This window comes from Myiozetetes cayanensis, unplaced genomic scaffold (genome assembly GCF_022539395.1).
Source record: "Myiozetetes cayanensis isolate MyiCay16 unplaced genomic scaffold, myiCay2020 scf18, whole genome shotgun sequence".
In the NCBI taxonomy this organism is placed as follows: Eukaryota; Metazoa; Chordata; class Aves; order Passeriformes; family Tyrannidae; genus Myiozetetes; species Myiozetetes cayanensis.
In genome coordinates, this window is record NW_026087389.1 from 12,716,687 (window position 1) to 12,744,268 (window position 27,582).

Here is a 27,582-nt window from a genome sequence, read left to right on the forward strand (position 1 = left end):
CGATCCTTTCCCACTTCAGCATAAGGATCCTTGGGGCTTTCAGGGGCTTTTTTTGGTTTTGTTTTGTTGTTTACTTCTTTTGTGAACAGGCACTGGCATCGGAGTTTTATCTGTTTCTTAATCCTGTCTTTTTTAATTTCACATCTGCTGAGTTGTAAACTCCAACCCCCACCTCCCCACCCCCGGTGAATCTCTCTTAATTGCCTCACGTTGTCCGTCATCTCTGACTCAGGTTTGTGGAAAGCAGCAGCTGGCAGGAAGGAGCTGGGGAGTCTCCAGGTGTTGTACCCCTTGGAGCTGACCCTTTTACCCCAGTGCTGGTTTTCCAGAGACTCCTGTCTCTTTATTGCTTGTCTTCAGGTTGTCCAAAGTCCTGTGTTTGGGGGGGTTCTCCTGGTGGTAATTTGATTTTAGTGCTTTTGTGCACGATGTGCTGTTTGGTACCAGATGATAGTGTTTAAAAGTAAATGTTCCTAAACTCACTAAATTAGTTGGGATAAATATTATTGGTTAAAAAAGGGCAGCTTGTAAAAAACGAACAAACAAAAGCCGTAGACTTTTCCCTAAACTTGAATCTTTCCCTCTGTTAACAGTTGATTAACTTATTTTTTCAAATTAAGAACAAACCACTACCAGACTATAGTGTAGCAGTTGTTACCCTCCCCCAAAATATGGCAAATAAATAACCTTTATAGAAAAAGGAACTCCCTTATATTCACTGTATCAGCCTAAAAGGTGGCTGAATATTTAAGTACCAGCAGTATTTTACAGTTAAAAATACTAACAAAGACTACCCAAGCCATTCAGAATACATCTTAATCTTTTTATTTATCAAAACACACACACTTGAGTCTACAAAACCCCATGTAACAGTTTTCTTCTGTGTTTTGGTGTTTTATATTAAATTCACTTACATCTTGAAGACCATTCTGAACAGACAGACCACCATTAGTTTATTGTACCTTCAGTATAAAAATGCGACCCTGTAATCTATGAAAATTCTCATAATTTAAATTTCATAAAAAAAGCTAGAGATGGTTCATAATTACAGTGGCAAAGTGCTGTGCATTTCCATGTTAAGAATTCAGAACATTCACATGTACCTCTCAAAATGGCAGAATGAAGTTCTCTTGAGCTACAGGGGGAATCAGAGTGTTCTCCAACTCCTTCTGCTTCTGCAGGAGGCCCTGGAATACATTAAATACAAGGTGAGTGTTCTGTCCTCCTCACACAGCCTGAACTAATGATGTGTCACTGTTCCATAGCTGAAAACAATTTACCTATTGAGGCTTAATCCTTCTTAAGTACCCAACTTCAGAAAAAGCAATAATAAACTCATGCACTCAGTGGAGAGGGAACTTCTGCTAAAGACTTGAAGTGTGCCTGGAGTGAAAGCCAGTCCAGTTTCCAGGGATGAGCATGCAGAGGGAAAAAGGACTTTTCCACTGTATAGAACTGTATCTCACTCCTTTGTCTACTGTCCCTGCATTCACTCTGCTTGCATTCCTGGATGAAGCTGAACCCCAAACCTTGATGGGGACCATGAGTCTCAACATAAGTGATACTCTGAGATCAAGGGCAGCATTGCCATTGAACCAGAGCAGTGTCAGACATTTCAGAATATATATATATATATATATATATATATTGATTGTCAAAAGGTTCAAGGTTCCTGCTTTGCTAATGGCTCCTTAAAGTACTGAGGAAGGAGAAAACCTGTAAGAAAAAAGCCTCCTGGAAGTGTACCCTTGCCTGTTAAGTAACACCATACAGGTATGTCAAGTATATTCATGAATTTAGAATTTATCTTTTTAGTGTAATTAACAAGATCATTTATATTGATGCATCTGGCACCTTGGTCTGCCTCTATTTTAGACCTCTCAGAAATAAATTGGTACCAAGGAACTTAAAATAAAAAAAGCTATTTTTTTTCAGAGTTACAAGAGCTTTTGCTGGCACAGCTTGGCACAGAACTGATGCAGGGCAGCGAGTACTGCAAGAATTTAGACACATATTCCTGGTGGCATGGAAGCAGAGCAGCCTGTTAGACTTAACTTGGGATCCTTCAAAGGCAGCAGCTGCCTACTTTCAATCCCTTGGTGAATTGCTTTCCAACTAATCAACAGTACGTGCTATTATTGTTAATGGGTCCATGCAGCTTCCAGTCCCTGTGTCAATAATTACTTCTATTACAGTTTCTTGCATTTAGTAGCGTGTTACAAAACCAACTCTTAAAATAAATGGCCCTAAATAAAGAAAGAGGTGAGAAACAAGTAACATTGAAAGCTGACAGTTCCACGTTTATCACTTGGACTGCAAAGGTATCAGAAGGGCCTGGAGCACAGTAATGTGGAATATTTACCGAGGGACCAGCAGTGAGCTCTGTCCTCCCACAGCCATCGTGGACTACAGGCTGGAAGTGCCTTTACTGCCTTAGGAACATTATGGTGCTCTGGTATGTACTTGACCTGGTGGGGGGGGTGTTCTCCTTTTTCTTAAACTTTGGCCCTTCTTTTTCACAGATAATTCACTTTGCTGGGCTTATCCCCTGATTTTTGATTTCAGTGAGGAAAACGAAGTCTGTTGCTTTTTCCTGTTATTGCTGTAACCTGAGACACAGCCAGAGGCTCTCTGTCTTGTAATAACTGCAGCAGCAGACCCTCCCTCCCTTTGGCAGGGGAAGGCTCTCCTGTTTTCCCTGGTGTCTTCCTCTGGGCTGTTACTGCAACAGCCCAACTGTATTTATGGATCACTTGGGCCAGGTGTGGAGTGCAAGGGCTGAAGACTGGCCAAATAGTCTGTGAATTTCTCCAGACAAAAGAATGCTAAAGACTGGCCAAATATGTTGTGAATATATGTATATATTTTGAATCTATCAATCCACTGAATATATGTATATATAAATACAAAACCCAAAACTAATTTTCTGAAACAAAACTCAGATCTTTGTCTAAATTGTATTTTAGACAAAATACTGCACTACTCACTCTTTCTCAGTGAAATAACTGATGCAAAACAGGTGTCATCTGCAGGAGCACACAATACTTAGGTATACAAATATACTGAAGTTCAACAGTTCATGTCCTAAATGCATTCTGCAGCTGGCAGGGTATTTAAAAAAAGAACTCCACATGTTATAAGTTAACTCTTTTGCAGAACCAAGATCCATTGGAAGACTAACCTTGCCATTACTTTTTAGCCACTGTTAAGACTTGAATATATACTATGCATCAAAAATGTAAACCTCTTTAAATATCCATGCCTTTTGTTCACCCCAGTAAGCACAAGGATCAGACTGTGCTTTGGATCTGGCTTCACTCTTAATCAAAATGCCACTGGCAAATGAAGCCTGAATACAAAATACTTAACAACTGTAGGTATTTAACAAAAATGTTAATGAGCATTGGGGGAGACCAGATCCAGTCCACCCCATTAGGAAGCTACTGGGAACTGGCAGCTTTTCACTGTTCTTGGGTCACAACTTTTCTTCCTCAGCTGGGGAGTGTTATGACCCTTCCTTTGCACAAGGAATTTACCTGCAGCTGAAACACCACCTGTGCATGGCAGTGCTTCTGTCTTGCTAAAGCACAGCAGGTAATCCAGGGAATCAATAACATTAACTACTGGTAATTTTGGTGTACTCCAGTCTGTCAGATTTTTTTTCCCTTTGATTCTTTATGAAATTTTCCTCCCTCAAGGAACAGAAAAATTAATACTGCTGCTAGCAAGAAGGTTCCTTTAGAATGGAGCCATTCAAAAAGCAAGGGAAGGTACTGACAGATGTTTATCTTCAGTGTTCTTCAAGAACTAAATGCAAATCTAAAGTAAATGTGGGTTTTTGTCTTGCAGCCCTGTCAGACCATTTAGAAGCACAAAAGAGAACTGCTCGTGTCAGGACCTGCTGTGTGCCACACCTTGTTGCCAACAGGTGGAGTATCACATTCACTCAGGGTTTAGTAACAAGATACCAGTAACTTACTACAAAGAGAACAACCTATACAAACACACCCAGGCTTTAGTCTCAGGAGCTCGTGTGTCTGTAGCGTTAAGCTAATTTTCATTTTATTTTCAGAAAATCTGGCTGATTGACAAATCCTGACATTTTTTTTTAACATGCTAACAAATAGCTGTCTTGGGAGGATTTTATAAGTGTTTGCACTTCCAGTTTGCAAATATACAGGATTTTTCCAGGACCGACACCCCTTCTGCACCAGCCCCACTGCTCTGTTGAGACTCACTCATGCAGGAACTACAGAAGGGAAATTTCATTAACAAGGTTCTAATGCTGTGTTAAAACACTGTTCTTTTGAAATTCATACACTTTTAATACAGACAACCCTAACTACAGAAACAAAGCCATTTTTCTTGATTTCAGGTTTCCTCAGGCACTCCACTGTTTCACAGCTAATCAAAGACTAAAGAGTCCACGGTCTGACTGGAAGGACTGTCCAGAAGTGGAAAGCAAACTTAGTAAGAGGGAACAAAAGTAGAGGACAGGACCCAAACCGTAAATCGTATGATGGAAAATGAATTAAAGATTATGATATATAATAGTTTGCAATGTTCGTTTTTACTTTAGTGTATATATATGTATGTATATATATATATGCATGTTTATCCACTCAGTTGTTGCTTACCTGGCGTAATTTTGACAATCCTTTGAGAATTGCTTGTTGTCTCTCTCTAACTACATCAGGGTTTAGAAGAGGATCTCTAATGTGATCTGAGCTAAAAATCTGTCGTGGCATTTGGTAAGAACCTAGAAGTAAATGTACATCAAATCAGTTAACAATACTCTTTTTTAATTTTGTTTTAATTTTGAAGCAGTAAATTTTCACGGTTTGTGAAAATCAGGTTTTGGTTGCTATCAAGATTATAATCACTGTTTTTAAGTTAAACAATGCTTGGATTCCTAAACCCCAATCTATATACAATAATGCCAGAGAAATGCAATCGTGCTCCATTAAAGGTAAACAGACAAAAAAGACAGATAAAGTATTTTTTTTTGTTGCTGTTTTGATTTTTTTTTTAAACTTTTTTTGTGGTTGCTTTGTTGAGTTGATAGAGAGCATCATTTGGCTGCACAGCCTTTGCGTGCAGTGCTGTGACACACATGGATTACTCCAAAATCCAGTAAAAACAGACATCAAATCGGATAAAACTGCAGCACTTGCATCTAAACCACTGTAACATTTCTTCTCTCCTACATGCATCGTTTCAGTACCGTGGAGCTGTCGATACTGTGGGTCATGTGTTGAAGGTCTGGTCACTGGTGCCTCTGGGTCCAGGTAATACACCTCGTTTGTTCGGACATAGGGGACAAACTGTGCCGAGGGAGGCCGTGCAGCCCCTGGGGCAGGAGGGGAGCTCCTCTGCTTGGGATCTGCCTTGATGCTTTTCTCTCTCCTGCTGTTGTTGTTATGCACCAGGAAATTGGAAGCGTGGATCTGTCTCTGTTGGACTTGGAGTAATCTGTTCTTAACTGCTGGAACAGGTGGCGATTCGGATCTGTACGAAACAACTGCAGTTAAGAAAGGCCCAAACAATACTTAAAATGATGTTATTAATTTTTCTCAGCTAGCAGAGAAAGGAATCCTCAGAGGACAGGAATTTTTGTTAATTTACTCTGCTTTCGTAATTGCAGTGTGTCTGGTCATGTGTATTTTTAATGGTAGACAATTAGATACATGTAAAAGTCAGGAAAGAAAAGCAAGTGTATTTCACTATTAATGTGTTTCTACATTTCATTAATGCAGAGCATTGACGTACCTTTCTTCATTCAAGGGATTCTTACGAAATTGTTCATCCTAGGAGAAAGCAAAGTCAAAAGTAAAACAACAAATCTCCACGTTTTTACATTAAAAGCTTTGATTTTTCAAAACGGGTTTGTTTTGAACTTCCAAAAGGACTGTGTGACCTGGGTTCAGCAGAAAGGTATTTATCAAAGATTTGCATTAAAGAGATTTACAGTGTCTATGAACTAAATTAAGCAAATTATAGGAAGATTTTCTTCCATTTTCTATGCCTTTGGCAGCTCTAAGCACTATCAAAAATACTATACATATATATTTCCATGTCCTTGGAAAGTTGCATTTATAAACTGAAAGGTTCAACCCCAGGCAATGATTATTAAAGGAGAGGTCCAGATTTTTTCCAAGAACAGCAACAGGAAGATTTCAGTGCTTCAGGTACAGAACTGAACTCCCATCCAGGCAAAACTGTGTGGAACAAGAGTCTCAAAACTGGGCATCACTGTTGTTTTAAAGCCCAAACAGTGACCTACCTTCCTGCCTCTGTGCCCCTTATTCCTCACAGCTGTTTCTTCCCGAGGTGAGGGAGACCTGTCCCAGTCCCCCCCCTTCCTTGCACAGAGGTGCCCAGGGGTGTTTCTTTCCATCAACTGAAGCAGCTCCATCTGTCTCCTCACTTTGTTTTCTTCCCTTTGTTTTTGTAGTGGTTTAGGGTATCTTTCTGATGCTGGAATGTATCTTTTCCCAGGCTTGTTTATGTTCCAGTCAGGTCTTTTGCTGTATTTTTCTGAAGATTTAATTTGTCTTTCTTTTCTGGCATACTGGTCATATAGGTCACTGTAAGTGCCACGAGTCTCTTTTCCTGATATTTTATTTTTATCTATATACTGCATTTCCTTCTGGTATTTTTTGCTGTTGGAGGTTTCTTTATATTCTATAGAAATATCAGGTGATTCGCAACGCACAGTTCTTTCCTCAGCTGACTCAGTGTAGGCTGAAGTATTAAAGTCATCTAAAAAAAGAGAAAGAATTGTATTTTAACTCTAAGCTATTCAAATTACTTGGTTGACTTTTGTGTGCATATCAATCTACCATTATGATTTTAATCAAAAATGGCTGTTACAGTTTTTTATAAACTTTTTTTATTCTTTTTTTTATTTAGAAGACAGATAGGACCAGTAGAAGCAAACCCAGTAAGGAAGAGGAAAACCCCAAAAGATTGGACAACAAAATCAAGTCATTGTAAAGGAAAATGTATGTCAAGTGAAACAACATTCTTTTAAAATGTAGAATTCTGTTTCTGTCATGGTACCCAAAAGTAAAGAGCAAAACACAGCTTCTGTATAGTTTTCCAGCATGCCCATGGTTTGGTCATATTCACAGCACTACTGGGAATAATTTAATTCCCTAATCCTTATTGTCCAATGGAAATAGTTTGTTCAGTTTTTAAATTATTAACAGTCCCGCTTTTAGGCATTCACAAAAACATTATTTGATTTGTAAACTCTCCGAATTCAGAGTAAAATTTCCACCAGCACTGCCAAAACCAAAAATGTTCTGTTGGTGCTTTGGGAAGCAGGAACAAAATAAAGCTTGCACTTCACAAGCTAATACAGTTCTAAATACAAGGCATAAAGTGATTGGAAGTTTCCACTGAATCTGCTCATTCACACCTCGTGTAGAACATTTAACAAATGCAGATTAAGTTTGAGCTGGGTTTTTTACCAGTGTGATACAAAATCAAGAAGATGAAGACTGGAGTATATTCTGTCTATATGGACCTGCAATTCTCTCTCAATATTTAGCAAGAAGGTAAACATTTTCTCAACATTTGAATGTAAGCTCTCATTTTTAATGAGTTTTCTAGTTCCAGAATTACTGACAATGATTCTGCCAATATATTCGAGGACTCGTTAGGAAAAGCTCAGCCCTGCTCAATAACAAACCTGGGAATATTGACACTGAAGAATACTACAGACACATGTTTAAATGCTTTAGTAAATGTGGATGGGCCTACATGGCTTGTGGCTCTAAGTCAACACTACACTCCACGCTGTGTGACTTGAATCTGTAACCGGTAAGTACCAACTATACAAACATATCATTTATTTAGTAGAATAAAGTGATACATTCTAATATACCAACATGTCTGTGCAAGGATTTCCTTCCAGTTGTGTTCCATTCTGACCCCCAGTGATTTCACAAACACGCTGTCTCTGCCTTTGCTGAGGAGCATCAGAGCACTCGGTCGTACCTGTCTGCACAGCCGTGTCCTTCCGAGGAGAAACCTGCTGCTCGCTGGGGCTCTTGACCTCATCAGCAAAGTTGTTACTTGGATGTGAAATGGCACAATTACAAGTTTCACACTGTGTATCACCTAAAAAGTAGGTGAAATTATTGTAAGTTAAATTGTTCCATTTGGTAACACACGTTCAATTTAAACTGTGCCTACTGTGGTGTTTCTTTCTGTAATACAGCCCTTGCTACTTACTCAAATACAATATTCTCCAGAGTAGTCAACACTTGTATTTATTTGGAAGGTAAATAAATTTTAATGAAACTTGGTTTGTGAAGGAGCCGTTTCTGACCCAAATGCAGAGAGGGAAACAAACCCAAAAAACCCCCAACCCAGAAACAACTTGCTTTCAAACCCCACAGGAACAGGCAAAATGAGTAGGAGAAGGCTTGGACTTGCCACCACCAGGATTGTTCTGAACTCTGCAAATGTCATGTGCCTTCTGAGCCACGTCTGGAATGTGCTGTTCTTGTTTTAATCTCTGGGCTAATTCCTGAGCTTTCTCCATTGTCTGATAGAGCTCTTTGGTTTTAAGAGTTGCGAGTTCCTTAAAAGAAGAAAAAAAAAAAGGCAAATATGTGATTGTTTATTTTGAGAATAAAATTAAAGGGATTATTTAATCCCCATGTAATCCTCGAGGTTTACATATATTATTATTTTGGGAAAATATCTGTTTTTCAAAACGAAAACTAGTTGAGTAAATGCAATATGTAACATATAATTTCTATGATTATTAAGGATAAATTCAGAATCTCTGCTGTACTAATGAAAGGTACTCAATCCTAGCATAGAAAAGTGAGCATTTAGATCCTCAAAGTTATTTTGATATTTATTTCCTTTCTAATAAATTCTTTTTTTTTCCTAGAAGCCATCTGATATCAGCCATTTGTGTCTTCCTGTAACATGGTTTAATGAAACCAGGGATCCTCATTTCTGCAGGGTTGGAGCAGTGACACTATGGAATCTGCTACTGTTCCAAGTAGGAAATGAACAGTAATAACTGCTACTGTGGCAAAAGGAAGAATGAAACATCAGAGGAAGCTTTTAACCTTCTACACAGGTAAGAACCTGTAAAAATGCACAATTTGTACTTACTGGAGATCAGAATGTACTTTTGGTTTAACTTTTATATGAAAGCAGTTTGTAAAGCTCAGTAACAGCTACAGAGGGCAAAGCTGTAGAACATGACTGACTTTTAAAATTACTTTTCCAGACTGTATTCTAAGAAGTCTTTAATTCAGACTGAAAGCACATTCAGTCAGATGAACTTCACGCTACTGAAGCATCTAAAAGGATCGAGTTACCCATAACAGTAATTGCATCACAATTTGCATTTTGCAATGGATGTTTCTGCATTATTTAAAACCACATTTCCCTTTTTGCTAGTTCTTATAATTTCTCTTCCTGAAAAGGCCCTTGTACAGAAAAAGAAAGTTGCCTTATGCTTGTATGGTGTTATAAGTTTATCAGTTGAGGGAACAGATTTTGATTTCAAATGTCTCAGTTTCACAGAGTTTTCATTTTCAAAATGATGAGGTGCCACAATTTTGAAGGTGAGGAACAAAAACCACTTTCCTCAAAACTCAGTTGTGCTACTGACTATCTGCACTACAGATAATGCAAACCCCCACCTCCTTTTGTTTTTGTTTCAGCATTTCTTCTTCAAACTGTTTCTGCAGTTGTTCTTTTTCTCGTGCCAGGCGCAGTTCTTCCTGTTGCTCCTCCCATTTTCTCTTCTCTTCCTCCTGTTGTTTCTTCCTCCGTTTTTCTTCCACCTGAGCCATTATCGCTCTCTAGCAGCACCAGAAAAAAAAAAGGAAAAGTTGTAACACTGAGGCATTATAAGCTATTTATTCATATACTTTCATATACGTGTGACTGAATGCAGTACTGTCAAACAACTGTCCATGCAATCTACAGCATAAAAGTCAAGTGCCTGCCTGGATTCTGATATTAAATCTCATGCTTTCTTCAGGAGACAACACACCTTTTATCTTTCCTTCTCATTAAAATGGTGTTAGCCTTTAAAACAAAAGTCTACCTGATGTTCTAACTGTTTCTGCCTCCTCCTGTCTCTCTCCTCGATCTGTGCAGGGTCCAGGAGAGCCGTCATTGAACGGAGGAAACTAAGAACAGAGGAACATGGAAATGTTTTGAATCATTGGAAAATAACCCTAAAGCCTTTCTTAGTTAGAATCAGTTAGATTTCATTTTCATATTGAGGTTATGCCATTGTATTAATTTATAATTAGGAAATTCACTTTATTAAGGAATAAAGTAAGGTTATTTGCAGTAAGTGTTATTAGTGAACAATGGAAGCACTTGTGTCTTTCACAAGTGAAACAACAGGTAGTTCTGAAGAAAAGCAAAAGCCAAATTAGAAATCGCTTTTTTTTTTCTAATTTCTGAGGTGGTATCAGAAATGTACTGGCTGGGAAGATGATTATCCTTACACAGCTCACTCACCTGACTTTCTGACTCTGTTCCAAAGCACCATTTTTAGCAGCTTTTTCTGCATTTCCCACCTTTAAGGGCATGAGATTGCCTAAAGCTGCAGGTGAAAAAGGGTGAATAAAAGCAGTCAGCTCCTTAGGGTCAGGTGACAGGAAAAGACTTTCAGGCTGCTTTTTGTGCATTCCATTTAGGGGGTGTTGTGCATTAGCATTAAGGTGGTTCTTAAAAGAATCAAAATGCATTGCCCATCTGTCATGCTCTTCTGCCTAAATAAATATCAAGCAACAAAAAAAAAAAAAAAGGAAAAGCACTCAATCACACTGTTTCTGTAAAGTGTGCTTAACAAAACAGACAATACATATTTTGTACAGCAGGAACATTAGAAAAGCTCTGTTAGGGAGCTACAACACAGACAGCAGTGAATTCCTTAAATGGGAAAACAAGTCTGGCTGTTGCTTAAAATGCAAGTCAGATCAGGAATTACACAGCTGATCCATACTTGGTCAGCAAAACCATCACTCCTTCATTTTCAGAATAAAACAACACCGAAATTTATAAGGTGAAAAAGTGTTGAAAAATAAAAGAGTAAATTAACATAAGTTCAGGCGTTTTGGTCGTGTTTTTTCAATTGCTATTGCTATTCTATCCTATGATTTTTCTAACAGTTCTGGGCACTGCTTGTTTGAGAGGTCAGGACCTGCCCTGCCACACTCTGCTCCTGTTGTGCCATTATTCTCTCTCTACTAACAAGAACAAGTGGCTTCTTTTAAACTGTCCTACATTGACACCCTCCATTTTAATTCTGGACAGTAGCAGAATCAATGTGCTTTGGGCAGAAATATTAATATCCAGCTTCCAATTTTCAGCTAAACATGCCTATTCTAAAATAATCCTTCCTTAAAAAACCTCTTCCACTCCCAGCAGCCACTACTGCCATCCCAGCAAAGTACCTAAAACTTCTGAAGAGGTGACACACTGGGTGTAAATCTCTCTTCTGTACTATCCAGGCTTATCTTTTTGGCTCAGTGCTGGCAACTGGGACATGCCAATATGTCACTAATAAAAGATTTTTTACCCAAGGGGCCTTTGTTTTGCTACAGGTACTGAGAAGGTTTTCACTTCTGACTGAAAGAACTGTTTCCCTGGAGGGACTGGAGAATGACTACCTAAAACTTTGCATTCTGCAAGAAAATACCTAAAATTCTGCAATATAATATACTTTCTGAGAGTCCTTTATTTAAACAAAAATTCCCTTGTGTCAAGCTCAGTTTAACACCTATTTTAAAAGAAGCATGAAAATCATAGTCCAAATAATAAAAATCCAAGTTACTCTTCCTCTTGTGCCTTGGGTTTTGTTCCCTTTGAATACTCTGTGATACAGAAGCAGATCAGACAGTTGAAAAATCGAGTTTATTCTTTTGAGGGTCTGTGCTGCAATATGCAAAAGAGTTCAGAGTACCACACAACACCTGAAAAAAAGGTGTTGAAGCAAAGGAGGTTAAGTGCCCATTGACCTCCTTTCAGACAGGGGCGGGGAGTGAAAGTACAGGGGAGTTGCTCAGGGGTAACTGCAGCCTCCTCCCACAGCACAGCTATCCATGAAAAACAAGGCGCTAATGAAGGAACCTTCCACAGCTGGGTTCCCTTCACAGCTGCAAAACTCAGTTTACAAAGGAAACCTGATCCCTTCAACAGTTAAGAAGAGGACGAGACTGGTGTTGTGTGTAGGTACAAAACCAACCTGGGCAACAAGAGGTTCTTCAGGAGGGTGGGCTGGAAAACTATTCTAGTATTACAAGCTGTGGTATTAAAATGATGGATTGCTGTCTAGGAATTGTGTAATTGCTGTAAAATGCTTCAGTTGGGAGTAAAAACAGTAGTCTTGTAATCCAGAAGCCACAGGCTGTGAAAATTCATATCCATCAAGTTTTGGTAACCAGGCTTCTTGTTCCCTAATAATACAAAACATCTCGTGATGCAAAGACAGCTCGTGTATGGTGAAAGATAAAATCCTGGAGTTGAAGCTGTGGACAGTAATTTGGGATTCTAGCAGCAGTACAGTCTCAATGCAGGATTTTTTATTTCAAAAAACAAAGTCTTTGGAAAAGTATGTCAGTATGGGGCTGTATAAGAATGCAGAGTATTCTACTGACCTTAAAAAAAAAAAACCAAACAAAAAACAGCTAAAGGAAAGAAGTCAGCTTCTATATAAAGAAACTCCAGGGGTAAAAGATCTACTGACTCCATTAGCCAATAGGGACAGTATTAAAAGGCTATTCAGGTATTCCACCTGCAAAGCAATAACATTGGCCACACTTTCCTTCTAGATCCAGTATTGGAGATCTACATTCAACAGCCTGGAAAAACCAAAGTGTGAACAAGGTAAGGCTATTTTCTTCAATACTTTCTGGAGAAGTGTTTTTTAAATTTTTTTAAGGTTTCATGAGAGTGTATGTGTACTAAAATAATATTTCTAGAAACAGGATTTAAACACCACTTGAACACACTGTACTTGTCTCTAACTTTCCTCCTGTTGTCTACACAAAATTTCTTTTTACAAACTGTATAGCCATTGTCTCTACACCACCTTCCAAACCTTTGCTTTTACATATGGTGGAAAAGAAAAAAATAGATAACAATATCCCTGTCTTCATCTGTGCAGCAAGCACTGTAACCCCACAGCAGCCACAGTCTGTCCTCTGCCACTGAAATACTGGAACAGCTACAGGCTGAATGTTCAGTGAGTCCATCCTGACAGTGAAAACATGGACATGCTGCAGATAATGATGCCTTTGTTGCCACTTCACTAGGTCTATGATTTCATCTTTTATTTCTTAGAAAAAACATGTAGAGAAGAAGTTCTCATATTCAAAAAAGTCCCTCTAAACCACAGATACCTTTGATAAATTAAGTTTTTCTTCTATTTTTCGTAGTTTAGCTTCTTCCTTCTGTTTGTCCAGCTCTTCAAGCCACTTCTTCTGTTGCTCATGCTTCAAAGCACTGAAAGGTTGTTCCTGTGGCACAGCTTCCTGAAATCAGATAAGTGTTAGTCTCTTGTGCAAAAAATTCAGTACCTTGTCTAGGCATATAATAAAGACTTGGCCTTCAGTTAGGAAGCATAAGTGAGCTTTTCTCTAGCACAGAAACAGTAGGTTTGTAACTGTAGGAAGTGTCTGACTGCTGTTAGAAAGATGCTAAATAAGCCAAACTTTGAACATGAACTTGAACCATCTGCTTGTCACTCTAGAAAACCTTACTTATGTTATCACGAATAAAAGTCCTGTCCTTCTTCCTGTCTGTATTCCAGTTGCAGCATCACAATCTAATTAGCAGTAATCTGTCTCAAGTAAATTACTTATTATCTTCATTCTTCTGTTTCTGTTTCTTTAGATGTCTGAATTATTTAACAAACTCCACTGGCACTGAGAACTTTCAATGCCATCTGAAAAAAAGCCCACTTTCAATCACTGCCTACTAGCCACAACCCAAAACCTACTTCTTGAACCTTCTGCCATCAATATCTTTTATTTTTGATAGGTTCCCACTTCTCTATCTTTTAATTAACTAATACTTCATGTCACACCTCTAGTACTGTTCCCCACATCAGTCTTGAAAATGTTTAGTCTTCAAAACACCAATATTTCGATAAACATTCACTTAGACACAATTATTTGGAGAGAGCAAAAAGATCTAATGAATTCTTCTGCTTTAAAAGAACTACTGGAAGGCAAACATTTGTTGTCAATAAATAAGTAAAAAAAAAAACAACCCTGCATGCAATTTAAGATCTTACCCTGAAAACAAATGCTGTGCAATTGCCAGCTGGAAAGTCAGAAGAACTGAAATCAGAAGACTGCCCAGCTGGAGCTCTTGAAACATTCAGTGGAACTTCAGCAGCCTCTGTGGCTAAAGCAGCTGTACAGGCACAGTGTTCCTCAGTGGCACTGACTGAGTCAGCTGCAAACACTGCCTGCAAAGAAAAGGATCATTTTAAGACCTTAGTTAGCTTACCTGTTTGGTTTATATTAAATAGCCTTTAACATATAATAAACAAGTAAATTATACTCCTAGAAGCTTCATTAAAACTTCAGTTAGAACTTGTAACTAAGCCTCTCATACCCAGTATTTCTTAATTAATTTCTTAATGTTGATTGAAAATCTTTCTTATGGGGCAGTTGTAACTTTGCTAAGAATGCTGAATATGCCACAAAAGAAAAAGGCAATTTGCTTTTGCTGTAATAACTGACAGCAGATACAGCACTAACTTCTGTTTTACAGCAATCAGGTTCACTGGAGAGGTTTCATCTGAGTATATTATATTTATCTAACACAGTGTTTCCAGAGTGACAGCTGACTTTTTAAAAGGCAGAAGAAAAGTCCTGTTGCTATGCTCATGATGATGTAAACAATGACACTTATGTGAGAGCTCGTGAACAATGTAAATAATTATACAGCCAGGAATTACCTTTGAGACTATTTCTCAGAACTAGAAAAGATTCGTATTTTTAGTCAGGAATCAGAATGCAAGGACAGGAACAGGTTGTTCATACTACAAATATCTTAAGTTGCAAAGCTACAAACTGGAGCTATAGGTAAGTGTGGAACAGGGAGCTGCAGCATTTCATGCCAAGGAAGAGCTCAAAGTCACCACTGATATTGGATTCTACGGGATTGTACAGAAAAGAAAACCTTGTATGTATTAGAAGTTAAACTGTTCTGCAACAGTGCTGTAGAAACTGTGCTCTTCTGTGTTTATTGACAGCCTTACCTGATCTGGGTCAGCTGTTTCCACTTTCCCTTTATGGGTTTTATTATTGCCAGGTTTTGTCCAGAAATATCCCACCTCTCCCTCCAAAGTTTCTTTCAGTTTCTTCTTCAGTGCTACCTGTTCATCTTACAAAAAAAAAAACCAAACAAAACCAAAACCTCTAGTAAGAGTTTCTAAAACAAACATTTAGCAGTTAAAAAAAAAAGGCATCAATGCATGTCTGCCCTGTTATTTTGACTGTAAAATGGACTACAAGAGTTGTCACCACTGTCTGACCAAACATGACGTGGCTCTTAAGGGAATGGCAGCTGAGACTCTGCCCAGAGATGCTGAGGTGACTGGGGAGTCTCTCTAGAAGAAGAAAACACCTGTCATGGGTGTAATAAAAACTGATCAAAAATATATTCTATACGTCATAAATACCTAATTCCTTCTTCCACTGGGTCTTTTTAAATTCCAGTAAGGCTTTCTCCCCTTCTCTTTCACCCAGGGTACTAAATATGTCAGCAGGTTTCCAGGAATCCTTTCTAGAAAAAAGGAGGGAGGAATAAAAGAATTTTACCTAAAAAGCTAATCTGTTAATTTTAAAGGTAACTTTTTAAAGTAGTATTTATAAACAGTCTTAATGTTATTAAGAACCTTACTTCACTGGAGGCACAATTTTTGTAGATAATAACACAAATCTACCTACATAACTTTCTGTCCTGGCTGTGGACGTGCTTCTTGTTTCCTGCTTGAATCAGAGTTGGTTTCATCTGGAACTGATGAAACTTCACAATCTTTTTGGAGTGATGCTACAACATTTTCCTCTGATGCCTCATTAGCAGCTGTGGACAACATAAATATATAAAAAATAAAAATACTTATGGCCATTAAACTTTCTTCAGCACTGAGAAAATATTTCAAGAACAGCAGAAAATTGCAAATTCCACACTATTTAACAAAACTCTTTTCAGCCCTGCTTACGGAGTTAAGACACGTAAGTTAGAACTTCACAGGTATTTTTAGAATGCCAGACTTTTAGTAAATGCTTATTCTTGGCTAAAGGCTCAGACTTTGGGACTCTACTTAATTCCAGTGTCTTATTCTCAGTGGCAAAGAGCTGACCCTCTTCAGAGACCCACCCACAGGAGTAGGGGTGCAATGCAGGGAGATACACAACAGTTCTTATGCTTCTGAGTAGAAGTGGGGAGGGAAAAAACAGCTACAAAACAGTAATATTTGCAGTTAAGCAAAAAGATACACGAACATCTTTGGGCCAGAGGAACATGGCAGTACTGCTCCTGAGACACACTGCAAGACCTGAACTCCTCACAAACCAGAAGGGCCTGTCTCTTTGAGGCAGTGATACATGTAATTCTTTGTTTCCTACCCCAATGTAAAATGGTTCTTATTTTGCATGAAATATTGCCAAAACTGCTTGCTGGTTTGCTCTCTCTACAGCATGCAAATGAGTTACCAACTCGAAGTTAAACTTTCACATTTTGCTCTGTTTCCATGAAATGAACTTGTTCAACAGTTGGTATCTTACCCATTTCCTCTTGCTTTCCATTATGAGTCTCAGAGATGCTTCTACTTCCTTCTTTAACAATCATCAAGATCTGCTGGAGCTGTTCTTGTGTTAAACACACCAAACTTGTCGAGTCTTCACCTGACACAGATGGGGTTTGAGGTTTCGGTTTAGCTTTTTGAACAATATTAGGATCCCCTGAATCAGGATATCTGTTTGTGCCATCTCTTTGGAAAATCAAAGAGTGACCTTTAGTTGTGGCTTCGTGTGAGGAGTTTTTAGCAACTTGCAGTTTTTCACCTTTTGTCATTGATAAGCTTGATTCACTCCTTGGCTTTGCTACATTTTCCTGCTTGATACAAGCATTTTGTGTTGACCTCAGGACATGCCCGGTGTGCCTCGTTCTCAATGCCTGTTTAGGTGCTCTGGCTTTATTCCCCATCTGTCAAAGAAAAAGATTTCCCCATATATTAAATAAGGAAATAAAATTGTATTTGTAACAAATGAAAACAAGATCAAAGCAACAAGTAAAATAAGTGTCATTTTTCTTCCTTGCTGTACACTTGTAATTATTTCCTATGTCTTAGGGCCTTTTTCTGGTTTTTGTCCTTCCCTAACCCACTGCACTCCAGTTCACTCAGAGACAACCTGTATGACCAAACTGGAACTTAAACACACTTCAGATCCAGATTTTACCAGAATTCCTTTGAGGTCTCTCAAAGTTCTGATTTATGTGATTCCCTGTGCTGCTTTAAATTCTTGGCCAAGTAAAATAAAGCATTTTGCAAAGGTAAAAATAGTGACAGAACTTGGAATTCATCCCTTTTGACAGCTATTATGAACCTGAGAATTCACAGAGTATCTCAAGATAAAAGGGACCCATAAGTACAAATTTCTCTTTCATAAATATAATTGATTACAAGTATTTAGACAGTTCAAATTCTCAAATTTCTCTGTTAACAAGCTAAATAATCTATGTATTCTAATAATTTTTCCACTTACCTTCATTGCAGGCTTTGATTTGTCTTTTGGAAAGAAACACAAACACATGAAAGAAGTATTTAACGACAACTTCCTCCTGGAAAACAATCTTGAGATATTAGTAAACTGGTATATTTATCTGGGTTTTGTAGGTCAGGGGAAAATACTTTGCCCGTAACATCTGCCCTGATTATTTTACTTTTTTTTTTTCTTTTTTTACTTATTTCAGTAGACACACTTTAAAAATATGTTGGAAAAAAAATTAGATATGTTCCAGTAACTATTTCTAGTTTTATACACATCTAATAAAATTATTGTGCCAGTCTGACTCTCCCCTGCTATTCATTATTTCTCAGAGCCCTGTGGTAATGACTTTATCTCTGGTTACATGATATTTGTCTCCCTTGCTGAGATGCCATCCATTATTGCTCCCCACATCCAAGCCCTGAAACGCTCTTCAGTCTTTTAACCCAAATCCTAGAGGGTGCACAGAGGTGTAGTGGTCTCAAAAATAATAGTAAGTACCATTGTTCAGTATAATACTTATGAATAAAGAATATTATAATAGAGAGAAAGTGGTACTCGAGAAATCCTGCACATACAGCTAATGGAAAGGGAGAGAAAATAGTAGAGATACGATTTTACTGGGACACATCTATTGGAAATAAGGCTTCTTCAGCTGCATAATGCACTTACTGCTCTGGCAGTGGATGCTGATCACTTTGCACTGGTAGCACCTGTCCCTTTTTTTGGCATTAAACAATTGAAGAGACTGGAAAACTGTTGTTAAAGTCTGCAAAACAGCACTCTTAATGACTTCCAACCGAGATGAACATTTTAAAATTTGGGAGTATGCTGAACTGTTGTCCTGCAGGGACAGGCACTAAATCCTGACCCACCTCGATAATGTTTAGTAGTAAAGGTATTCTATGGCCATGCTCATCTCTGGGTTCTCAAGCATTCAACCCTCATTTGAGTAGGTAAAAGTCACTTTTTGACTTCTTTTTGGCTATTCAGAAATTAAATTAAGTGTGATTCTATGTGCTATTCAAACCCAACTTCTCTGCGGAAAGGAGAAACACAAATGGGGGTTTTTCCCATCACAGTGGGGAGATGCATAATGTGAGACTCCAAAGTGTGCTGCTTATGTGTTATTTTCTTTCATTTTTTTTTTCTGTGTAAGAGAGAAGCATCTGTCTCCAGCAGCAGCTTAAGCTACTGCAGAATAATCCTGCTTTAGTCCCTAAGACTGTGAGCGTTGTCTGTCAGTGCAGAAAACTGAAATTCAGAACTAACACAATCGGATGCAATTTTTGACATCATGCTGCTCAAGGAAGTGCTGTTTATATCAGTGCATAAACAAGTTAATTTCTGGAGAAGGCTGCTTATTCAAGGCTAGTTCACAGTCCAAGGCAATGCTTTATCTTGGAGCACTCTGGAACATGCACTGGCCCTGTGCAGCCAATGCTGCTGCTGCTGGTTATAAAGAGAAAGCTGTAGCATTGCTGTTTCAGAGGTACTGCAGAGTCTATCAATCACCAGTACACTGATATTCCTTCCTGACTCAAACCACCACATAAAGCCTCATTAAACAGCTGTCTGGTAAATGCAGACAATGAAATATAATTTAAAGGACATTAAATGGAGACTTTCTGTATTCTGAATATGTAGAACAGCTTTGAAAAATAGCTGTAAAGTAGCAAACATATGTCTGACAAATCACAAAAATAGAATTTATTAACATTTAATCATGAACATATACTGGAAAAGTCTGTCTCAGATGGTAGTAATGAGATTTGGCCTAAATAAACTGCTTATTGAAAATTAAAAATGTCAACTGCCAAATACTGAAGCTGCTTGCAAGTAAAAGATGACTGTAATGATGTAATTCTGTGTAAATCAAGCAGAGAGTTATTAGGCCGCTTTTTCCCTGGTAAGTAATGTGATACAAAGTTTAAAAAATTATCCAAGTATGCCAGTTGATACACAATAGCACCTTTATGAACAGAGTCAAGACTACTGGCCACCTGTTCACCAGTGGACAGGCTATTCAGAACTTCACTATCAACCTACTGTTCAGAATCAAGGTCCTGAGTAAAAGGACTTGTCAATAATAATGCACAAATATTCTTCCTAATCTGGAAAATATTTCAATAAGGCTGTGCTTCGTGTTGCTTGGATCTTAGGTTTAACTTCAAGAAGCTTTAAAGATTACTTGAGATAAATGATTAAAAAAATACCAGAAGCAGCTAAAATTAGCCTAGGCTTTCCATCCAGCACTTCAGTTTCAAGCTTCAGTCCATCACTGCAAAATGAGAGAGAGAATGGAATTTGAAATATTAAGTAATCTGACAACGTTTACATTAATAACAAGGACAATTGTACTTAATTATAAGACAGTATTTACTGTTGGTCCAGATGCTCTTTCACATCCCAAGCTTTGTATGTTGTGAGAAGTTACTTAATACAAAGAAATCTACGTGTGTTGAAGAGAGCATATTTTACTATTGATACTGAAAAAAATGGATTTGCATGTTGCAAGAAGGTGCCACTCACACACATATATATATATATATAAATATATATATGACTGTAGTTATACAGAGCAATACGCCTGCCTCAAGAATTTCATCATCCTACAATATAAACCGTGTGCTACAAAAACGACTCAACAAGTCTCCCAGAATGCCAGCACTGACCACAAAGAGGGGCTGTGTTCTGGTAACAGCCCTTCATTGTGCTTCCATGCACAACAATCCACCTTTCCAAGTGGAACAAGCTTTGTCAGAAAGGTTTATGAAAAGAGAAAAGCGTGGCAGAGCTTAGGCACAGTACACAGACACTCTTTTTTTTTTTCTTCCGTGCCTTGAGAAACCCTACTGTGAAGATCAGTGTTCAAAGTAACACGTATCTTCAGGCTTTCTTTCATTAAAAAAATTAATACAAATTAAACAATCCAGCAAGCACGGAACGTTCTCGGGAGCCGGGAGCGGTGTGACCGCAGCCGCTCCCTCGCAGCCGAGCCCATCCCCGCTTTGTGCCGCACCCGGCGGGGCGCGGAGAGTGCGCGGCCCCCTCGCACCGCCGAATCGCGGTGTCCCCGATGTCCCATCGCCCTCCACCGCTTCCCAGACCCCTTCCCGAGGCCGTGCCGTAGGACGGGCCGTCAGTCCCGGCTGTGCCGCTCCCGGTTCCCCGGCCACGCGGCAGCGCCGCGCTCCGCTCCGCGGGGGCGAGCGGGGCTGGGGCCGTCTGCTCCCAGGCAGCCGGGAGCGCCTCCCGCCCCAGCCCAGCCCAGCCGTGCCCCGCTCCCTGTCCCTCCTTACCCCAGGTTCATGGCTGTGCCCGGCGGCCGCGGAGCCGCGCGGAGCTCCGCGCATCGCCCGCCCCGTCTCCGTGAGCCGCGGCCGCGGCCCCGCTGAAGGAGCCGGGCGGCGATTGGGCTTCCCGAAGGCGGGATTTGCCAATGGGCTCCTGGAGCACTGCGGGGCGGCCGGGCCGGGAGCGCTGGGGGATGGAGTCCCGCACCCCTCCCGCGACGGGGAGCGCCGCGGGGATGGAGTTCCGCGCCCTCCTCCCGGGGGATGCAGTCCAGCACATCCCTGGCGGCCGGGAGCCCCGGGGGATGGAGCCCCGGGGGATGGAGCCCCGCACAGCCCCCGCCGGGAGTCCCGAGGGATGATGTCCCGCACATCCCCCGCCTCTGGCCCCGCCGAGGGTGCGCAGCAGTTGCCCAGCGATTATCCCCGGGCTCGGGCGGCTGCGGGAGCGGGGAAGGGCCTGAGCTGCCTCCGGAGCGTGGGAGGGCGGCGGCTGCTCGCTCGCCTTTTAGTGCGTTTATTCATTTATTTTCTGGTATGGCTTTGGCAAACCGGACAAACCAGGAGAGGGGTGCGAGGCTGAAGGTGGGGGACTGAATGTTGTCTGGAGCTGGCGGGGGCTGGGGCGGCGGGATGCCGTCAGGAGAGGAGGGAGAGCCGGGACTGAGAAGGGAAGGGTTGCCCGGGACGGGCTGGCCCGGCGGCAGCGGAGGGCGGGGAATCCCCGGGAGCGAAGCAGCGGGGCCGTCCCATCCCTGCCCTACTCCCATTCCAGCGGGCGGTGGATCGGTGGGTCGTGTCCCGCTCGTGGGCTCTCCCGAACTTGCTTTACTTTGGGCTGCCGAAGTGGTTTCTGCATCACAGTCCTGCTGAACTTTGAGATCCGGCCCCCTGCGATCGCCGCTGGTTTGGTGGCCTTCCCAGATCGCGCTCCAGGTGCTGGTGGGTGTTCCTGGACCTCCTCTTGAGGAGCATTGTAGGAGCGGAACACTGAGCACTGTTGTGTAGGTACAGCTTCTGGAATAATGGGACCTGTAAACGTGCAAATCAAATGAATCGACATTTTGCCTCATTTTTAGGAAAAAAACCTTGGACTTATATCAGGAGGATTTGCTTGTGTTCAAGAGTATAGTCAGATTCGATGGTTAATTTTGTCTGGACAAAGGTACCACAGATCCAGGGGCAGATCCTCTGTGTGTTCTCCAGCTGTGCTTACTCCAGTAGACAGTGACAGAAGTGTTGCACTTTGGAGAGTACAAAGAAAACAAATACACAATAATAGAAAAATAGACAGTGAGGCTGAGTCTAATGTGTACACAGAGCCTCTGAACTGCTTGGTTTGTATTTCTATAAAATTAACATGTCATTCATCAGACAAAATTCCTGGGGGATTTTTTTTACAAATATTGCTTCACAGCTTTTTGTTTGGTATTTATTGATTGATAGATGAGCTAAAAAGTCTTTGAAACATTCATTTAGGGACCAGAACAAGGGAGGAAAAGGAAAGCAAGCCAGGAATTTTTCTCAGTAATGCACTGCACATGAAATCTGTGAAGCACAGAAGATACAAGATAGATTGTTGATAACTGCTGCCATTTTTGGCTGCCTTTTATCAGTGTCTCTAAGTCTCCCTGGGATGCCATCAACAATAACCTTGGAAGATTAATTTGTCTATCTGATACAGTGTAGGTTCATCATTAAATCCAGGAATTAAAATCTGTTAGCAGTGATTCAAACCAAAAGAACACGTGCTTATCAAAGTGTTGAACAACAATATTGAAATCTGATTCTTAAACATTAGGAAGGACACTGTTTAATTTGGATGAAATTTCAAACAAGCCCCATGTGTCTCCTTATCTATTGCCCAACAATAGCAATTTTTTAGTATTCCATACAGCAGTTTTTTATTTTATATTATTACTAACTCGTTCCCAGAAATACTGTTTTAAGATGTATCCCTTTAATGAATACTAATGCATTTTCTTTTTTAAAATGTTTTTGTGTCTAAAACAATCAGCTCTTCATGGATTTCATATGCCTGATTTCAGCCCAGCTGTTACAAGGTAATAAGACCTGTGAGATTTCATCCCCTGCTTCACAATGGATTTCCTGCATAAATAGATTTCCATTATACTTGCTAAACTTTAAATAATATAGCAAGCAGACCTGGCTCCTAATTTTTGTCTGAGACAGCAGGTGGCAATATAATTTCAAGCATCTCTTCAAAACTTTGCCATAGAGAAAACCATCTTATAAGGACTATAAAAGAAGTTTTACAGTCCATTTAGACTTCTTTTGATTTTAATATTTTGTAAATCATCAGTGCTTTGCTAGGCAAGAGATAAATTCTTTCAAAAAACTGACAATAGTTGGTCAGTGGTTTCAGAACTTGGGAAAAAACCAGTTCTGCTGTGTTCTTTGTATATGAGTTATGACCATCTAAAAAAACCTATGAATATGGAACTGCATGCCTCAAAACTAGCAAGTCTTTCAGGCCTTTGATAAAGTACTACACAAGGTAAAATTATTCGGGCAAATAAGCAGATTGTAACTTATGTAAAAGGATTTCCTACACTGTAAAAAAATTATTGATTCTGTTAATGCACACTTGGCTTTATGTTATCAAGAAGGCCAGATAACTCCCTTTTTTACTTTCAAACTACCTTGGAAATATCGTGTGTCATTCTCACATCAAGAGGCAGAATTCTAAAAATATCCAAAGTCCCTTAACTGAGCTGCAGTTTCTCACAAACTAGCCATGAAATCAATTGCCTTCAACTGACATACATTTTTGAAATACATGACTACAGAATTTCCATGTTAGCATCAGGCATTTGGCTGTTTTGGATTCAAGGCTTTAGCCACGCATTCCAGACTCTATGTGGATAATATGTCTATTCATGTCAGTAGGCCTGATTGTATGGACTGTATTCTAACTTGCCATGATTCCATACTATAATTCATTGTTTTATTTACTGATTCTTCTCTGCAAAATTTCGTGGGAATATTAGAATACAAAATAACGGGCACGATAGAAGTTGAAGTGAAATAGATCTAAAGATTATGTTTCCTGTTACTGCTTGTCCAAAAATACTGCTTAAAGTGCTTATGCCTTTAGAAAGGAGTATAGAGGAGATAATACTTATTTCTATAATGCAAGGACTGTTGGAGTGCCTACAGGAAAAGCATTACCAGGCTTTATTTCATTTCCTGATAATCACCAGCATTCCTATGCCCTTGATTTATCAACCTGAAGGACTGAATGAAAATGCTTTCAGGCTACATGGATCTCTCATAAGGATCATGAAACACTATCAAGCACTTCAATCACTCATTAATTAAAGTTTTTAACAATATAAGCAAGGTAAGAGGATGAGATTTCAGTGGGAGGTAGGTGTTTTGAAAACCCCATCAGGTGTTTGTCTTGATCTCCAGACACATAAATGCCATTAATATCTTGTCATAAGTGACTTAAGAGAACAAGTCCTCTTGATTTTTCAATCACTTACACACTTGTGAAAACCCCACTCAGAATTGTTGGACTTGTTTTGCAGGGGAATAAATGGATTGGCACAATGATTAAATTCAGCATAGTTGGTGATACTTTCTGAAAGCTGGAACAAGAGATGTTTGGCCTGGGATTGGGTTTGTAAATGCATTTACAATACAAATGCAGCTGGGAGGGTCCCCCAATAATACATTTCTTTGGGACTTGCATATGGAATGTAGCCAGGTTTGTGTTTGGCATTGTTGCTGCATGGATGACTGTCTTTTAAATAGCTGAATACACTGCTAGTGTGGCTTGGGTCCATTAATTTCTATTTTTTTAACTTACTTTTGGAGAAAGGGGTTCCCAAACCTTTTCAGAATAACATGGCTTTCATAGAAAGTGTATCCTTTTACCCTGCAGTGACAGAGAGAAATCCTTATCTATCCTCTTAATACTTGTATGTAGTTCCTCTGCCATCCCCAGCCATTGCAGATATAGTAAAGTAAATCAGGAGTGTTCTTAAGCTGTGTTTAATTTTTCTTACTGAAATGTAGTAGTTTGAGCCATAGAGAAGCTCTGTGCACAGGTGAGCAAACAGCAAATGCCTGCCAAGTGCTCTACAGGTGAAGGCTGGCAGGGAGATCACTGCTGAAGAACAGTAGCTCCCAAACCTTCAGGATGTCTTACCTGCAACCACACAAGCTCAGGCTTAGTTTTCAGGTCTTCTGAAGTTAAATGGGAAACCTAAACAGTTTCGGCCTTGCTTCCAAAACATTTTAGGTAATGTAAATGAAAGTTTTTGGACTTGTTTTCTTGATTGCTTCCTGCAAAAAGCAACATGATGAAAAGTAACCATCAACTGAATGCAATCAAATGCCAGCGTGAGATGGAGTTAATCTTTCGCTGGCACACTTGATGATTAATGAAATGAACGTATGATCTGTGTGCCAAAGAAAGTCAGTGCTGGAATCAAACAAAATCTTTCTTTCAAGAAAATAATTTGCTTTTCGGTACTCCAACTGACACAGGAACTGCGTGTTCTGATTTTAAACTATTATTCCAAACAGGAGCTGTACGTGATGTCCATAAATTAGAGTCTATATCTGATACTTCCTACTGAGAAGGTTTTAAACACTAGAATATTTCTAACATATATTCCTCTGTGGCAGAGGAATTCAGTTCCTGAAACCTGCCTTTGTGGCCAAGAAATGTGCAGCCCATACATCCCATACTTTCTTTCTCAGTGAGGGGTGTTGCACATTTCCTCCCTCCTTACTGATGGATTTAAATGATAGTTATGCTTGAGGCTGAGTGCATAGGCATTGTCTTTGTAAAACCTCTTAATGAGGAACATTGATATTTTTCTAGTCTGGTGTATACACAGTTTAGGCCAAGCATGTGAAGAATGTAAAGAAAGTATGCTCTTACTGCATATGTGCTAGGGAACAACATCACATGGAGAAGAAAAACTCAGGAGTAAGCAACCCATATTTCTGCCCATTGAAGCCAACAACAGCAAACTTTTCCTTTTATAACCTTCAACTCCATCAGTTTGATTGGGCCACAGTCAGATCCATGGATGGCAAAAATGGCTGTTGCTCCAGTGGGGTTGCACTGTATCAGAACAGCAATAAATCTTACTTTCCAAAGGAGATAAACCCTTCAATTAACTTCTTGAGCTTTACAGTGTTTACCAAAAGGATTTCTGAAGTATTTTCTATATTCAGGTATCTCATGCACACCTATGAGTGGTGCATGCACCATCATTTGTAGGAATTTTCAGAGATTACATACATAACTGGATTATTCTTAAAGAGGCTACTGAAATAACAGTTTTTGAAGTGAGCCTTGCTTCAAAAAGACAAGTGTACTTGCTGTGAATTTTTTGTCTGTTCATGGCACTTCCAAGTTGCACAGAGATGTTCTCGTCACAGTCAGTTCCTGTCCTGTTTCCTCACGTGGCAGTCTTAGCTGAAAAAAATCTCAAATCCATCACAAAACTTATTTCAAAGTTTATGCGACTAAAAAGGGTTTATAAGTTGTGTTATGATAGAAGTGGTACAAAGTGTAGAACTAGACCTTTATTGCATGGTAAGGCAGAAGGTTATCAAGCAAAGAATGGATTGTGGTCTAAGTCAAATACCTGAGTGGCTGCAGATTCTTACCAAGTTTTCTTTCTACATCTTAGAAACAAAGAAACAAAACCTCGTGGTCTAATGCTGTAATGCACAGTGACTGTCAAAACACAAAGGACTTGAATCGTATTCCTTACAAATATATTCCCCATCAAATGTTGGGGAAGAATAAAGTTTGCATTAAAATAAGGGTGTTTTCTGGTAACAAGATTAGAATGTTAATTATATAATGTTAGTATGTAGTGTCAAGTTTGGATTTTTAAAAGAAGTTAAATTACTAGTGATCAGCTTATCAAGTGAGGATGGACCAGTGTTCCTTCTGAATTATTTGGTTTTTTTCCTGAAAATATATTTTGATATAGTTTGTAATAAAACACTGCAAAAGCAAAGATTACCACTTAACATTTCATTGTTGTCAGGAAAGCATCTCCTGCAAAATACTTACAAATGAGTTTCTTCTGCAGTCTTGACTGAAATGCATTATGCAGAAATCTGACAACTGTTCAGTACAATTTGCAAGCTGCAGAGAATTCAAAATAGTCTTTGATGTCTAGGCAGAAATTCACTGTACAGCAGGGAGTTTAGGTTGGTTCTCTGCATTTTATCAGCCCATGTTGTGTTTAATTAAGACATGGCAAGCATCTCAGGATTAGCCTTTGACAGCTGAGAGTTTTTGCTTCAGGTTAATAAACCTGATTTTTTTTTTCCTCTCCCATTTTTCCCCGTCATAAAATTCCAATAGGCTGTCAAATCTTCTAATACTTTTCTGGAAGGAGCCTTCTTTTGGACAGAGATATCGCATTGGCACTGGTGTGTTCCTCAGCTTCATGCACAGTAACTGTCCCAAGTGAGCTGACTGCATTTTACTACATAGCAGA

At 39.6% G+C, this 27,582-nt stretch overlaps 1 protein-coding gene and 1 long non-coding RNA gene across 6 annotated transcripts; one reads left to right on the forward strand and one right to left on the reverse strand.

Annotated features, from left to right (window-relative positions):
* Positions 1–802: 802 nt before the first annotated feature.
* On the reverse strand, positions 803–21,177 carry CCDC66 (coiled-coil domain containing 66). 5 transcript variants are annotated; one of them, XM_050312944.1, is made up of 20 exons: positions 21,086–21,177; positions 20,000–20,064; positions 17,781–17,803; positions 17,079–17,220; positions 16,800–16,919; positions 15,960–16,095; positions 15,692–15,795; positions 15,269–15,393; positions 14,294–14,470; positions 13,398–13,529; positions 10,513–10,766; positions 10,088–10,172; positions 9,678–9,839; positions 8,446–8,593; positions 8,005–8,127; positions 6,284–6,762; positions 5,770–5,807; positions 5,225–5,508; positions 4,638–4,759; positions 803–1,187 (listed from the first exon to the last, which is right to left on the reverse strand). In XM_050312944.1, exons 1-20 carry the CDS (start codon positions 21,094–21,096, stop codon positions 1,107–1,109), a joined length of 2,811 nt encoding a protein of 936 aa, XP_050168901.1. In that variant the 5' UTR covers positions 21,097–21,177; the 3' UTR covers positions 803–1,106. The 5 variants fall into 5 exon arrangements, with proteins under 5 accessions (XP_050168901.1, XP_050168898.1, XP_050168900.1 ...); XM_050312941.1 differs by having other exon boundaries at positions 16,800–17,220; XM_050312943.1 differs by lacking the exon at positions 21,086–21,177 and having other exon boundaries at positions 16,800–17,220; positions 17,781–17,856; positions 20,000–20,189.
* Positions 8,961–17,922, forward strand: LOC126638785 (uncharacterized). Its single transcript, XR_007628688.1, has 3 exons — positions 8,961–9,106; positions 12,088–12,882; positions 17,792–17,922. It is a non-coding gene; the product is annotated as an uncharacterized LOC126638785 (long non-coding RNA).
* Positions 21,178–27,582: the final 6,405 nt, after the last annotated feature.